The 18,154-nt window shown below is 23.3% G+C and overlaps 1 protein-coding gene across 5 annotated transcripts in view; it reads left to right on the top strand.

Annotated features, from left to right (window-relative positions):
* Window positions 1–11,129, top strand: part of LOC114120912 (D(4) dopamine receptor-like) — a 123,451-nt gene extending 112,322 nt beyond the window's left edge. For all 5 annotated transcript variants that reach the window (XM_027983027.2, XM_027983010.2, XM_050199880.1 and 2 more), the window contains 2 exons: window positions 2,120–2,323; window positions 10,878–11,129. In XM_027983027.2, the coding sequence (XP_027838828.1) occupies window positions 2,120–2,323; window positions 10,878–10,958 (285 nt within the window). In that variant the 3' untranslated portion in view covers window positions 10,959–11,129. The remainder of the gene's footprint in view (window positions 1–2,119; window positions 2,324–10,877) is intronic.
* Window positions 11,130–18,154: the final 7,025 nt, after the last annotated feature.

The raw sequence follows: 18,154 nt of genomic DNA, 5'->3' as shown, positions 1-18,154 counted from the left end.
TTAAAAACTAAAATATAATAAATAATTGATATTATTTCTTTTATTCTCGATAATTTTGTTACTAGATTAAATTTTCTATTAACCTTTCTCCTTCAAAATTGAAAAGCAAAGCATTTTTATTGCTCTAAAACGTAATGACAAATAAGAAAAACCGCTCATCGTTTTAAAATCAATACATTCATTGCTTCGCCAAAAATTTAAAATAAAATAACTATGAAACAATTTTTGCACAGTATGACCTTAATGGCACAACAGCAGTCTGTAAAATATATGAACATGGAGTTGATCTATTTTCAGTTTTTTGTCTAATAAATGTCTCTTTTTAACGCTGATAATATAGGTAAAATATTATATTGTTAAATACTATGCACGGTGAAAAAGTTTTTAACGCTCTCTCATTATTACTTTTAAAAACATACATATATTTATTATAATTGCTCCAACTAGTGTAACTTCTAATTATACAAAAAATATTTAAATTTTTCGTTCTTATTGGTAAAATCTGTCAAGCTAAAAATCACGATTTCACCATACTGTACCTATATATTCTATCCTTTTTGAAATCTAAATAAGATCATACAGAAATTGAATGTTGACATCTTCTCTTGACTCAAGTTTTTCCATAATATTCAAAGGAGTGCATTTAAAATTTAACAGGCTAGTATTAAGGTGATAGAAATAATTACATTTTATTTTTATTATTTAGATGATTGGTAGGTACCTTCATTTATAAGACTTTTAAATAATTTAATTGTTTATATTTGAAAAATAAATAAAACCGTGTGCAGACGTAAAAAAGGTTTTTATCTACCTTGAATTATTTTTTATTAATGCATAAACATAAAGTATCTTAAAATTATATAGGTATTAAGTAATAAATACCAAAATGTATGCGTGTTTTAATATTTTACCATAATATGAAGGCGTTCAATTGATGTAATAATTAAGTGTAGGTATGTAGAAGGTTTAATCGTTAGCGTTATTAATTTAAACAAAAGTTACTAATTGTTCTTATAATACTATAGGTATACATTATAATAAATTATTTTTTAATTAATCGATTTCTTATTTGGATAAGATAACATTATTTGTTGTTTATATTTGAAATTTTTAAAAATAAAAATCGACTTTTATTGATAAAAAATAAAAACATTTTATACCACGAAAAATCAGAGTTTAAAACAAAAGTTTTATTTTATTAGTTATAAATTAAAGCAAAAATAAAAGAAATAATAGGACAGAAAAAACTTTCCCAGTGATTTTTAAGTACGATAAATTTAAATTATTTTAACATTCAAATTGTAATTTATTTTCAATATATAAGATAATATAAAACAAAATGAATACTGCATAATACTTTAAGTATACAATTTTATGATTCGTATTAGTTTCTAAAAGCTATTGAAACAATTATTTTATGTAATAATAATGTAAAATCAAAGTTTTATAGTAGGTACTGAACATTATATGTACTTATGCTAATCATTAAAACATCAACGTTTGGTTAATTTTTAATAAAATCGTATTAATCTTCAATTGCTGTGAACTTGCTAAAATTTCAGTTTTTAAATTATTCAAGACATGTACTGTGTACCTAACATCATTGTTGTAAAAGCACAATAATTAATCACAAAACACTATACAAGTCAAATATGGCATAAAACTTATACAACGTTCATATTTTAAATTTTCAATAATCTAATAATATCGTAAATACTTTTTTTATTGATAATATTAACAATAATTTACAGACGTAAAAATTTTCTTTGGGATTACAGTTTTTAAAACTTGTTCCATTAAAAACTTAGTACAAAATGATTATTAGAATTGTTTAAGATAATTTAATGTCAATCCTGAATGGTATACATCCTGTTATCGCAATAAACCAGTATCTAGAAAAAACGCTGTTCTGAAAACGAGTTGTAGAATTGCTAATGGTATTGCCAATGGTGAATGATAAATTACTGTTAGGTTAAGTCTGTCTTATTAATTGGTTATTTTATTATATCTGATGAGGACAAAAACACCCGTTGCAGTTTTTGGTACAAAAATAATGTACCTACATATTAAGTTGTATAATGAGCAAAAATTACTATAATTTTATTATTGTTATCCGTAGATAAACGGATCAGAACGGTGTACGCGTTACGAGAGCGTTACATTCCGGTTGGCCCAACGCCGTTGCCAATACTGCAGCAGACAGAGTTCGGACTCGTCGTTGAGCAGTAATTATCCATTGCTGGTCAACAAAAACCGTTCATCGAGCGAGCCAAACACGCCGAAACATTACAACAACAATGAAAACCGAATAGTCATGTTCAAGGTAATTATTGTGAGCAAACGGATACTTATTACATATTACCCAACTTGATCGATATAATTATTTTACAAGAGATGATACGAATCTACGAATTATTTTACAAATTTATGAGGCATACAATTGATATAGGTACAGCTTATCATTTCCCACAGTACAAAAATAATTATCAACATTGACTAAGGCTTCAAGATGGAGTGTTATAATATCTATGTATATACCAAAAAAAGTTTTCTGAGGGAGTCGTCTAAATATTTTTGAAAACAAATTTTATTTTTATTTCTTTACATGATTAATATACAAAACCTTTTATGATTAATTTTTGAAAAAATTGGGGAGACCAGACTCGATGGACTCGTGCCTGATAACAGCCTATCACACTTTGTTATATCTACTCAAACTCTCATACACATTGTAGACGCCGCTTATAAGGCTCGCGAATACAATGTTCAGTCGCTTATTAGACTCGAAATCGTCTGGAACGGCTAGGACGTAACCAAATATATTTAAAAAAATTCGATTATAAGACTCGCCGCTTTTGGTTATATATATCATATTTTGATAACATTTTGAAGTAATTAGTTTTTAAAAGTTATTTTTATTGTATTGGATTTAATTTATATGTTGTTTTATTGTACAATACAAATATGAGCAATATACCCTCGAAATAGTTAAACTTAATAAAAAAAAAACAAACTAAAATAAAAATTTATTTTAATATTTAATACTCGTATAAATATTATAAATTATATGCATGTAAATTTTTTTAATTTTTAATAATAATAAAAAATAATTATAAAAGTTTAACAATCGTGTAAGTTGATTAATAATATGTATTATATATTTAATAATACGTAATGGTAAATGCAAAAGAACAAAATAAAGTTAATAATTAATTACATTTTTTGTTTGTTTTTTCCACTTTGCCCAAAAGATTTATTCAGTTATAGCTTATAAGAGCTTAAGACTCAGTTTTTGCTGGTCCCAAACTGAATATTATAAGCGGCGTCCACTGCTGTATAACATAGGAACCAAACTTGGTTTTAGGTTATACAATGTTTAAGTAAAATATATATTACGGCCACAAATTTATACTTATATTTAAGAGCGATATATGTATAAAGATTTTTTTTTATATATATATAAATTGATTACGCTTGTTGAAACTTAATAGCCAATCATAAAACATTTAGTAATATCTATATAAAAAATAATTTATAACTTAAAATGATTTTAAAACTATTTATTATACAATATGTTTTAATTGTATATACTATATTTTTAACAATAATAATAAAAAAATGAATTCATTGTTATAATAAGATACCAAAAAAATACACATTTTTACAATTATAAAATATTAATTCGAAATATATTTTAGAAAATATATTATTCAGTTCTAATTTCTAATAAATAAATATCTAAATATCTTAAATAGTTGAGATAGCTGTTATTATAATACTGACGTAAAAATCAAAACCATTTAGTTTGTATTTAATTTTTAAACAATATAATTATGTATTAATTATATATTATTATTTTGTTAAGATATTATGTACTTTATAATTTCAATGAAAATATTTTTTAGTTTTTACTATAAATACTAAATAGCATCAGTAAAAAATAATCGATGAAGATAAATAAAATATTATTTCAAAGAATAATAAATAATGATTGAAATAGGCACCTATCTAAAAATTTAATTATCCACATAATAACATATAAATCACATAAAATAAGTAATATATATTAAATTAAAGAGTACTTACAATGCATGTAATTTATTGAAAAGAAATGTGTTTCTAATGACATTTTTATTGAAAGTTAATAATAATTAAGTATGGATAACATAATATCAATGTATACTCTTGTTACTATTGAAATAAATTTAATACCTATTCAATAATATTACTTGTCATAATAATTTAGAAATTAATACAAGTTGAAACATCATTAATTAGCGTCCATTATAATATTACAGCAGTTTTAAAGTAATAATGTATAAAAAAAAAAAATTAATACATGACCGAATATTTATTAAATTTCTATAGGTTTGTTACAAATTCCTTTTTACATCTCATTGAATTAAATAAACTTCGTTATTTTTTAACATTGGTCTGAAAACTCATGATTAATAATATTATTTTTCTATATTAGGTTGTTTAAAATATTTTTTACACACAATAATGGGGAAAAAAAGAATTTTTAAAAACATAACACACATAATTATTATGCTTTAAAACGGTTGATTTTATATTATACTACGCATTCTCTGGTCTTTGAAATGCAAAATTAAATTCAGAGTTTAATATACTTATGGTTATTGTTCTGTTTTTTTATTTTAATTTTCGTTTTTTTTCAACTTGTTCAAATAATTATGTTTGAAACAATTAAACAACTCGTATGAATTGGGTTCATTATAAATTTAAATTATGTTGAAGCCTTTACTAGGTTCAAAATATAGTAGATCCTATACCCGTTAGATCTTTTTCAAAAAAATAACTATCTATTGAACCCGAAACTCTTTTTAGAAAATATTTTGAACAATTTCAATTTGGATAATATAATAATCACAATCTCTATTACGAAAGAAAACTCCATTTAAATAATAACATTTGTATAGTCACTGTAGTCACGAGTTGAATAGTATTTTTAATAATGCATATTATGTATATGGACGTTTGCCTTAGATTGGTGTATCTATACCTATACCTACAAGTCACAATGCATATTTACTTTTACATTGATACCGTCTATCAATAGTTCGTTCTTTCAATTTTGGTTTTTGATAAACTACACGTGAACCCAGACTACGGTTAATACCAACCAAGGTTTCAACCCGAAATACAATAACGATACAATAATGAATGTATATAAAATAAGTATATTGTATATATGTATATATATGATATATAATATATATATAGGTAACTCGAATATCTGCAAAAGTTTTTACTCACAAAAACTATAATATCATCTATCTCAGGACGCATATTACTTACCATCTGTTATAAATAAACATAATATAAAGGAATATTACTGTGTAGCAATATAAAAACATACACTAAATAGGTTATAGGTATAATATTATATACTCATAGGTACATTGAGTTGTATTAGTATTACGGTATTACATATAATATTATATACTCATACATAATATATATAAGTGAATCCGTGAATACATGAATCCTATATTAAGAATCTTTGTCATCTCGTAGATCATTGATTGGTTTATTGTCTGAACAATATTAAAAATATAATATCAAACAGTTGAAAAGAGCGGGTTTTTTTTATTCAATTGACCTATTTCAGGTGATTGTAATTTATTTTCTAAATAATGCTCTATTCTACGATATTAACAATAATTACATTTCTGTTTGAAGGTAATTAATTAACCTAAATGTACGTGAGTGAAAATATAGGCAAAATAAATAATATTAAACAAAGGAACAAATATTTTTAATTTTGAAGATTGAGATTTTTGTCCTTTCTAAGAACAAATGGACAATGATAAAATTGGAACCGACGTTTTTGTTCTTTCAAAAATCAAAACGAACAGAAACGAAACCAATGTCATAAAGGTTCCAATCCCTGTGCATTAATTAATGATTTTTAGAAAAAATTAATTAATTATAGTAATATATATAACTGAAAATGATTTATCATGTTACCTAATAATACACTACAGTCATTGCAGTTTCAGATTTAATTTACTACATAATCTCATTTGCTAAGTTATCATCATTTCAAATGTACACTTTTTTATTACCAGAATATAAATGTAATTCTTACCTTATTTTTTTTTGTTCTTTGATTATTGATATCAAAATAAATAGGTAGTATCAGTTATAGTCTATAGCTAAATAACTTTATTTGATGAAAGATCATCAAAACTGTATGTTACAATATGGTGCTGCTTATATACACATATAATATAATGAAATATATTTTTAACTTTTTTCAAGCATTGTAAAAGTTTTGAAAAAATCATTAATTATAAAACTTCAAAATACATTATGTGCACCCTTTGCTTTTAATTTTGTAGAAATACATTGTTTAAAAAGAACACGTTTTACTGAGAAATACTTAAAATTCTAAACATGTTTAAAAATGATTTTTTTTTTTTTTTTACAAAAAAGTACAGTTTTATACTAAGAAAATATCTACACTATTTTAATTGTTATAATATAACTAGGTACTCGATGATTTAATTTATTTTAATCTTATTTATTACAATTGTATATTTTAATTCTTTATACAATAATAAAACATAATATATATATATATATAAGTATATACATTATACATATATACTATATAGTATTACCCTAAAAAAAGCATATCAACTAAAATTTAATACATTTTAATTGAAAATTGTTATTAATTATAAATTATTCATCTTATGATTAACTTTTTATTTTTTGAAACTTTTATTAAAAATATTGTTTCCTTTTTTCTGATACTCATAATTTTTTATACATTTTAAAACATAGATATCTATGAAATAACTAATATGATATTTTATGATATAAAATATATTTGTAAAACAGAGTAGTTCACAAATCAATGCATATTTATAGCTTAATTATAACATTTATTTAATTTATGATAGTTTATATTATTATTTAAAAAAAATATTCTTACTCGTATAATTCATAATAATGAAGGGAATTAAAATAAATTATAATTTAAAAAATTTAAAACTAGCTCAAGTTTCAAATTAATGACACCCAAATCTAACTCGTGTGATTAAATAATATAATTATATATGTTAGTAAATTCGGAATAAAACTACTCACCAGGGAGAGAATGAAACATTTTCACAACTTTCAAAACTTTAAATGTTTATAAAAATTACATGATTAGGTATTTTAATAATTTTTTAATGTTTATTAGAAAAATTTATGAGGAACCTCGTATAAATTAATGTTACACATACGAACAAACATATACACAAATCAAAAAATATAAAACATTATTTGAATGATTTAAATATATATCTCAACAATATTATTTTGAAAATGTTAGTATGTCAAAAAACAAAATAATAAATAAATACTTGGTGAAATTTTTAAGTATCTACGGTTATTCATTTTTTGATTACCTATTCAAAATAAATAGAATTTATGTTTTTGTTTTTCTCAATTATTTTGAAAAGAACTGAAAATTTTACTTCTCTATGACCCTAATGATCTCTAAAGAGAGGTCAAGATGACACACGAAAAGTGGAAGTGATTGACGAGAAGTAAAGAACTTATGGAAGCGAAAAAACGGTTTTCCTTTTATTATATATAGTTGGAAAAATATGTAAGTTTTCGAGGACTGGCTTAATAACGGTGGATGAATATATTAAATGATAGAATGAAACAAATATGTCAAGCAGTCAAAATTAAGTTAATATATATAGGAACTAAAACTGAATCAGTAGTATCAACTTAAAATATATATCTACAAGAATAAACAAGAACTAAGAAGAAGAACGAAAAATTCACAAAATAATAAATTTGGACAAATATTAGACAATTCCTTAAGCCTGGGATACCTTATGGAAAGACAAAAATAATCCAAATAGGTTGCGTGCAATAAAATGGCCTATCAGAAACACATGAACCGTGGATGTTCAATGGATTATGACGTAACAATTACCCTATCGGTAGTTGGTTTTAAATTACGTCCAAGAACCAATCTGTAGCTCAGTCTAGTAGAAAACATCAAAAACGAAATGTTTCACAGTTCAATGGAATATATATTGAAAGAACAGAATCATATTTACCAAAAATGTGCTTTGTATTCGTAAAATTTCTTAATAAATGTTTTAACAGAATAAAATTAAACCTATAATTTTATAGTATATCTTAGGGGTCAGCAAGTAAATTCTATTGGAGTCCTAAAAATTAAAATAATCAATCAATGAAGTCCAGTGAAAAATCTTTTTAAATTTTTATATTTAAAAAATAGCAGTATAAAAATAAAAATAATTATCTAGTTATTACAATTAATTTAAATTAAAAAGTTACAATATTAGGTAAATAATAATAATTTTGTTTTAAAATAATAATAATTTACCAAGTGATTTAATTCGAAAATTTGAAATTATTTTCCTTGTTTAGTTTTTTTGAAATCAGGAACTCATGAAGAACAGCTTATGCGAAATGTGTTCTCAAGGTGAGAGTCAGTTAATTTTAAATTTATGAAATCGTAATAAAACCAATTATTATCTATCTGATAAAATATTTTCAATGAATTATGTTACAACTATAATCTGAGTATAATATACATTTCTATCAATAATGATAATACAATAATATGATAATATTATGTACACTATATAGTATTAGAGTAAATAATATAATCATGTACAATGTGTTGACGTAGTTCAGAGTTTTGTTTTCCACGGTCCGGATCTGAAACGCGGTCCGCCAGTTTCCGGTTTCTAGTATATCTGATACCTGAGGATTTTTCTAAATCTTGTCGAAAAACATTAAATGAAAATTTCTTGAATTTTTCAGACTAGCATGTTTTGTCCAAATGTTGTCCCGTTTTATTTATTTATTGTCTAGTAAAAATATTTGCTTTGTGTTTATCGCGTAAATGTCTGAAAAATAATAAATGATTTTTTTATAATTTTACATGTACGAGTAGGTATATAAAATATTGTGCATAAATAATAATTTATTGACAGGTGTTATTTGACAATACTCGTGATACTCGTGTATGATTATTGTTTAACAAAAAAAAAAATAAATATGGTAATACGTCTTCTATCACACATCGGTGTATAGAACATATATATAATAGCGTGTATAGATATCTACAATATGAAGATATTATAAGTATGATATAATTTACTAGAACTATGAATATATCGTTTGCGAATGACGAAATCCAATTTTGGTTAACACGAAATCGCAGAAATGATAAAAACGAATATATTTGCATATAAAGTGGTCGACTATATAACTATTGATCATATTATTATTTTTCGTATGAATAGCATTAACTGAGTTCGTAGATAAAAAAAAAAAATTCTCATTACTAATATAATATTATAACACTGCATATATTTGAGGCCAATTATTTTTAAGGGTGACCTACCATTTTTACTAGTTTTACAGACTTTATGATGATCATGATTCCCGTGGGGATGTGTTATCGGCTTCACTCCTTTTATATTATAGCCTAAACCTGACAAATAATACATTATATACAATATGTTTTAATGTATAATACATAGACGTAAAATTTCGATTCTAAGTTTAGCGATGAATGTATTTGTTTTTTAATGATAAGTGATTTTTTTTGTATCACAAGAAACTTTTTATACTAACAAAAATACTTTGATCATAAACTTTAAGTGTGGCTTTTGATAAAAAATTGAATCTAGTTGATACTTTAAAATGATCAAAAGTAAAAAAATCCCCGCACTTTTTTCTTAACAATCATGGAAAACTAAAAAAAATTACCTAAAAACGAGAATGATATTTATACTACACCAGTTTTTGATATAATTTAATTCAAAAACAAACAACTATACAGATACTAGAAATTTTCATACAATATTTATATTAGCATTTTATAGACATGTTTAATTTTCAAAATATTTTAACTTTTTAAGCTATTTATATATACGAGTATTTGAAATATTTTACTTTTATTTTTTCTCTTAAATGTTGATAAAAATGTTTATATCTCTATCAAAAATCTTGAAAATTTAAAGTAGATTTTTCATAATTTGCATGTATTTTAAATAAAAATAAAGTTCAGTGGAAATTTAATTTTTACCTAAGCGTTTAAATAAAAATTTAAATTAAAAAAAAATGTTGATGAAATATGTTGAAACACAAAAATATAGCAGTTAAAAATAAGTTTAAATTTTAATTTTAATGCTTGAGAATTAAAATTATAATACCATTATTTGGGCGTATGTAATTTGCGCCAAAAACAAATCCAATAAAAAATATTATATATGTAATTTGCGCCACATGTAAAAATTAATTTTGGTAATTAGCACCATTTTGTATCTTAAAAAATAATGTAATTTGTGGCGCTTTAAATTTTTAAATACCTAACCAAACAGTTTTTTTACAGATTATCATATTTTATTTAAAATTATTGATCAAAAAATTGACATATCAATATGCACCTATTACTATTATATTTTATAACATGATATTATAATATCTTACTATATACATAGCAAAAATAATAATAATGATAATAATAGATAATTGAAAAAGTCCCAGTAACATTGTATTATTTATTTATTTATATTTCTAAAATCAATATTAGCTTATATACTCGCGCGTACACACATATAGTGCGAATATTGTATGTTTTATACTATAATAGCGTTAATAATAAATTATAGCGGCACCTTTAAAAAGAATGTCCTTAGAACACGCACATCACCTATGTTGTTAAATGCGTTCTTTTATATGATTATAACAAACATAATAAAATCTAGTAAAATATTAGATTAAATATATATTTTTTATTTCCACCATACTCTGGTTGTCTAAACTATTCTAAACTAACTCACTGTTTCTTTGCACTAAAGGTATCGGAAGTGGAAACCAAAAGGAACAAACTGCAAAGGATGATGGCGATAGACACTGATTGTCCATCGACTCGTGTTTAATAATATGTCAATGAAACATCACCAAATGAGCTCAGCTGATTCCACTTTGCCGCCATCGATACACAGGCACCCACCACCGTCAACGTTTGTCGAAAGATTATAATATAGTCTATAGAGTGATATTTATGAATATTTTTGCATCATATAATAATATGATTATTATGTTCCATATTGGAATCTGAATGTTTTAAATTATATCGACGTGTGTTAAACTTGTTCTTCCTCTTACACAGTTGCCAAAAAAAAAAAAAAATTATATTAATTTAGTGTTATATTATGTCAATTCACATGACGGAATTTTGTCAGTTATTGGAAAACACCCGATTACCTGAATGTATAAGATATTTTATACAAATAAGACTGCGGTTGTTTTGATCTATAATCTATATGATAAAAGTATGTCCATTTGTGCACTTGCCGCAAAGAAACGACTCACTGCTGTTAATAAATCGATGTCGTGTGTATTGGATGACTATCCAACAGCAACATCTGATCTAACCTAATCTCCATACAACGATAAAATAATTAAGTTTGGTTTTTTATCTTCGAAACAATTTGTTTTATATGTATAATATATTGGATGAATAAATGTTATGGTTTGTGAATATCCCAAAAACTATTCGACCTGGCGTCCTTAACTTTTGATTTTGTTCAAACTTAGTCCATGTATTAATATTTATTTATTGACTATAGTGAAATAGTCTAATATTTAATAATTATAATAATATTATTAATAAATGTAGCTTAAATTATCACACGAAATAAAAAAAAAAAACTAATTAAACATTCATATACAGCTAAACAGCTTTAAAATATATTTTTAACGAATTTAGAAACATAAGTTTTCAATCTAGTTCAAAAGTTTTGTTACCTATATCGTATTAATTATTATTTAGTTATTCGAAATACTTTTATGGAGACATTTACTGCAGCGGTTAGAACTAGATTTAAATTCAGCGATTAGATTCGTGACGATGTTCTGTAATACGTACGACTAATTTATATATTATTTTTTCGTGTTTATTTAGTGATACTATCTCATGTGTAAACGTTAGTGCTTTGAAACCTGTATTGAATTTAAAATGTTTTAAAAAAACGTGGTTCAATTTTGGTGCTTGTGAAATAAAAGTAAAAATTTTAAAGAGGCTCATATTGTTAATTTTGTACACTGTGAATTTCAAATTATAAACCATGATCCATGACCATTTATTGTTTTCATTATAAAATGTTGGTGTTGTAAGAAAATATATATTATTATTACAACGCTTTTAGAGAAGATATTTAACCATTTTTCTGGTCAACATATAGTTTTTAATATTCTGATATAACTATGAAAGTATTTTCATTATCTTTACTTTAGTACTTCAAAAAATTATTTTAATAATTAAGATAATTTATAAAATACAATATTTATTATTTAAAAAATGTGCATAAAATAGTCTAGTATGCTTTCAAGTGTCTACTCAAATGTTATAACAATAAAGACGCTAAGTACAAAATTACTGAATAAATAAAATTAACTTAAGAATCGATCGCTTGTTTCTTATGTTAGGTTAGATCAAAATAAAACAATACCAACAATTTGTATTAAATATGATTGCAATATAGAGTAAAAAGGACAAAAAACTACATAGCTCGTGTTACAACAAATTAACACGAGTTTATTAAAAAATGACGACTAGGGTTAAAATATTCTTCGAATGTAGGTAAATATCCAAAAACAATAACTTATCGGTATACATATATTATTTAAATTATATTATTATATTAGAGTACTTATTTTTTAATCATAATTATATAATATCATGATGTAAATTATATGTGTATAATTTACTATAGTTAAATTATAATTTTATCGATAGTTCGAATATTTTACTATGCATTTTTTACATTCACCTAATGTAGATACAATCACAGTTTATAATATACTCTATCTATATTGACATATAGACAATTAAATTATTTCATACACAACATACAATAAATAGATATAAGACAATATTTTTTATGAATACAAAAGAACAAAACGTTTTACGTTCGATTATTATTATATTTAATATTTAATTATTTTTGAAATGCAGTATATTTTTTTTTAACATTATCTAAAATTACAGTCATTTTGATTGTAGTATATTATAATAATGATATGAAATAATTAAGTCAAATGATATTTTATCGTATATATTTGTTAATTATGTATGTTTTTGTTTAATTTTTCAATATTTAATTAAAATTGTATATTTCAAATTTGTTTCACATATAAACAGCAGGGAAAAGTTAATTATATTTTTACCATAAACAAAATATTATATTATTTCATCTATTTAATAATTAAAACATATATTAATTATGTATATATGTATATGCGTGTGTATAATATATTTTGAATTGATAAATAGATAAAACATGAATAAATTATTATAATTAATCTATTTCTTGATATGAAAAATTGAAAAGTATTAATTCTAAAATATTGTTATTCTATAATAACAAATTATTTTAAATACGATTATTAAAATATTCTTTTTTTTCGCCAAACCTTTTTAAAATTAAAATAATTAATTTTATAATAATTTTATAAATCAATAAACACGAACCATTTTACATGTAAGATGAATAGAACAGACAATCTGATTTGCATTGCTTTCAAATAATTTCGCAGATTTCATTATTAAAATATGTGCTATTCTCCATTTGCTTTGGCATTATATTTGTCAAAATATTTGTATTTAAATTAAGTGCTCGTATATGAATGGATAAAAATAATTATATCCTTTTTTTCTTTAATATTAATAATAAATTCAGATTATGTAAAAGTATAACTCTGTTGCCAATAAATGAAAACTGTTAACACTATTTTAGTTAAATTTATACGTTTTTCACATCGTTCGTTTAACTCGTCTAAATATTTAATTGTAAAATACAATTCAGTGTAAATTACCAATAAACATTATGAATTAATCATCAGTATAAAAATATAAAAGTAATAATTATTCTTTATATAAAATATATCAATAATATTAGTGTGGTAATAAACACAGATATAATATTAATAGAAACAACATGTAACTTATTTGAATTTAAAAAGAAATTATAACATTTTAAAATTGTTAGTAATTAAAAACAGAATTATAATAATTTAAAGTAATTTATAGAAATATATAATATGTATTCAATAGTCTATAGCTTTTTTTTTACCTCCATTATTTAATGTAATAAATTTCATTGTGTTAGTTTAGTGAAATTTTAATTTTATAGTTGACAAGTATCATAGAGATGAGAGTGTTGTTAAATAATGTTGTAAAAAAATATTTTTTTAATTTATCATAATATATAATATATAAATTACTTTATCTAATATTAATTTTTCAACTTATATATTTTATTAAGTTTTATTTTTTATTTGTTTATAACTTTTTTAACAAATAAATCATCGTTTAATTTTTGTTTAACAGATGATTTAAACATATTATTTCTTTTTATAGTTAATTATAATAATAAATATATTATATATATATATATGTATTGTATAATATAATTTATTTAAACCTATATATTAATTGTTATCAAATATACTCGTCCATCGTAATTTATTATCCTTGTAGATATATTATTTAATATTTTACGAGGCATTATTGTCGTCTTAGCTTTTTAAGATATGAATCCACAAATTAATTTATATTTTAATGATATTATAAAAACATAATTATTATAGTGACGAATTTCAATGAACGAGACATTAAGTGTATAGTTTCTACTATACCATAGATTTATGTCGACAGCCGTAATTGTAAAGGTATCTGAGAAATTCTCGATCGAAAATGACAGACATATTTGAAATAACCAAATATATTATGTATGTGATGTTGTGAGGAAGTTATTTTGCAAATTTTTAACCCGGGCTCTACGAGTAATAGGTTATAATATATCGATTGGTAAAAAATATAACCATGTAAAGAAATTAAAACGCGTGCCGATGAAATGCAAACAATTCAGTTTTTCACCCGGTCAAGTAAACATAACTTTATTTTAGTTTTGTTTTTTTTTAAATAACGAATGAGGTGAACATTGCATTCTCAAAAGTTTTAATAATTCTAACAATCCTGCAAAATACTGTAACCGTAACGAAATCCTAGTTTATCTGAATTAATTTATTAATTTATTATTTATTTCAAACTTTTTTATTGGTCGGGTGATAAAGTTTTTTGAGTGGAGCAATTTATCTATTGGTCTTTCCAAATGTCTATGTACGCAACATAATATTTTAACTTTTCCATGGTTTTGGTTTTGTAGATTTGACATTTTTGGAGACTACGAAAAAGTCGATAAAATATACAGTAAAACAATTTTAAAGTTACTTAATTTTGTTTGAATTAAGCAAATAATAACTCTTGAGCCTTAAAATATTGATTTGTAATCAATACTTATTATGTCCCAGCTAACGAGTATTACCTTCATTCGTGGTATAAGATTTCAAACATTAATTCCATTTTTGTGCTCTAATATATACAAACCTACCGCCTATTATTAATTCTTACAATTTTTACTGTATAGAATATTATTATATAATTGTATTTATAGCTGATAAACATACTTACATAATAATACAAATGATATAGGTGTACGTTTAAAAGCCTAAGATAAAATTAAATAACGGGTCCAATTGGTAGTTATTCGAATAAGGCGAGTTCGTACTTTTAGTAATAAAGATATATAATTCAGGTACTAAAACCACAATAAATCTTTATATTAACACTTAATTGAAATACAAGACATAGTAATTGGTTCTCGACGGTGGTTTTACATCAGGAACACGACTGAACGAGAATCCACGTCTATGTTGCTACTTGCTACTGTCTAATCTTGAAGTATTATTTGAGGTTTGCTTATTTTTGTTATCGATGTGAATTGTTTAATATATTATTAATGATTTTTTTTTTTTTAAACATCTCAAGTTTTTTAACAATATACCTATATTTAGTATACAGTCATATTATGTTATATTTGATTTTTTCTTGAGTTTACAACCAAGGACAAATGAGTAATGATAAAAAAAGTCGTTTCACATTAAATTCACTAAATCACATGCTCAAAAATATTAGATAATACTCTATAGACCTATTTTACCTATCTTATTTTATAAAGTATAATATTTAGTGTTAAACTATAGAATATTTAATTTTAATAATTTTTGTTAAAAAAAAATGTTCAATTATATATTATAATATATAGTACAATACAATTTAGTATAGTGTTGATACAAAATAATAATAAAAGATAACTTTCTTCAGATGAAAATTAAAAACATCAGACGAATCGTTTTGTATAATAATATTATACAGTTTATTTGAATTTTTAATTTTACGAATCTCAATAGAGATATAAGTAGAGATCTTAAATACTATTTTGACACAATAAGCGGGTGTTAAAGCATAGAAAAAATTTAAAAATACAATCAGTAATTTGTTTTTACGATAACTGTATGAATGGATAGTAGGTACGCTTAGCATTAATTAAGAATTATTTTAGATTTATGCTCTCTGCCTATTAGCAAGTTAATCATCAAAGTGAAATTCTAGGGATATTATTTGATGGGAGATGTATTTTGCGCCAATCGTATTACTTATAATTTGCGCCACCAAGGCACCAAAAGGTACATTTAAGTGCGTTTGTAATTTGCTCCGAAATATAAAATGTATTTTGTGCTACATCTAAAAATTAAATTTGATAATTTGTGCCACAACAGACAACAAAATGGAATATGTAATCTGCGCATACATTCAAATTCAATTGTTGGAATTAGCTAGCTGATAAATTTACTGATATTGCATCGACTATAATATTATAATACCAACGAAAGACTGATATAACATTGTTGTGTTTTACTAACTAATAATTATAAGTAAAAGCAAGGTCCATTTTTAGTAATCGACGATTACTATCCAAGAAAAATTATCAATTTATTGTCGAAATATCGAAAAATATTGAACAGCAGTTTCGAAATATTTACAGTTAGTCTGATATTAATTGGGTGTGCGTTCATATTTCACATTTCAATAATAGATAAAAATATTGGTGAAATCATTTAAAGTATCAGAGCAAAAAATGTATTGTTATTTTCATATTTCACTTTTTGAAAAGTTCATGACTCTAAAAAAATATTGAATACAGTAGTCTTGTGCTGTGAAAACTTGTACTGCAAAAGTGTATATTGCTTGAGAAAATATTGTATAAATTTTTAATAGTATTTGAAATTGTAAATGAACATAACAGGATCGATAAACGAAATATAGACAAAAAATGTATTCGAAAGAATCTAAGAAAAAAGCTATGAACAATCTGTATATAAAAGACAAATTAAGATATTACTAACAAAAATGTCCGAAAAGTTATCAAGTTTACAATACCAAAAACTATGGAATATAATTGCAAAAGACTATAAGCAATTTGAATTTTAAAACTGACCTCAACGAGCAATTTCTATTAATCAATGATCCAAGCTAACATATAATTATATTTGCATGTGAAATTTAAAAGTTTTATGCCAATCCAAAATTATTTACTTAGATGGAACTTTTGAATATTGCCCAAAGTTATTCACGTAATTATTTTTCTTTTTGTGGCTTATGTAATGATCATTATATAATCCTTTTATAATATATAAATCATAATATTACTGATTTATATATACATCATTATTTACCATAATTTAACGTATTTAATATACATGAATAAAATACGTATTTGTAGTTATTTTAAAGTGACGCAATTTTAATAAGGTGAAAAATGGCCCAAATTATCATATATATAATATTTTTTTGTTCATTTTTTGCTAAAATTATATACACCCTATTTGAATTAAAGTCTCTAATGAGGGGATTTGGGGAGTTGGCTATCTGGAATCGAATACATTCATAGATGGTAATACAAGTGAAATTTTTATACATATCTATAAATGTGATTAGCTATATAAAAAGGTACACCCGTTATCAGGAAAAGTGTACCTAATTGAAATACTTACATTTTTTATAAGTTTGATAATTTGGCTGAATAATATTTTAAAATATTTTTAAGTAGTTATTATATATGTAAATTAAATAAATAAAAAACTTATTGTTTATAATATATTTTTAATGATGTACATGTAGGGTAATTTTATTAATGTTAGATAATAATTACTTTAAAAAATATAAATA

Source organism: Aphis gossypii, chromosome 2 (genome assembly GCF_020184175.1).
Source record: "Aphis gossypii isolate Hap1 chromosome 2, ASM2018417v2, whole genome shotgun sequence".
Taxonomy (NCBI): Eukaryota; Metazoa; Arthropoda; class Insecta; order Hemiptera; family Aphididae; genus Aphis; species Aphis gossypii.
Note: the sequence above shows the minus strand (reverse complement) of the source record. Positions and strands in the feature narration are given on the sequence as shown.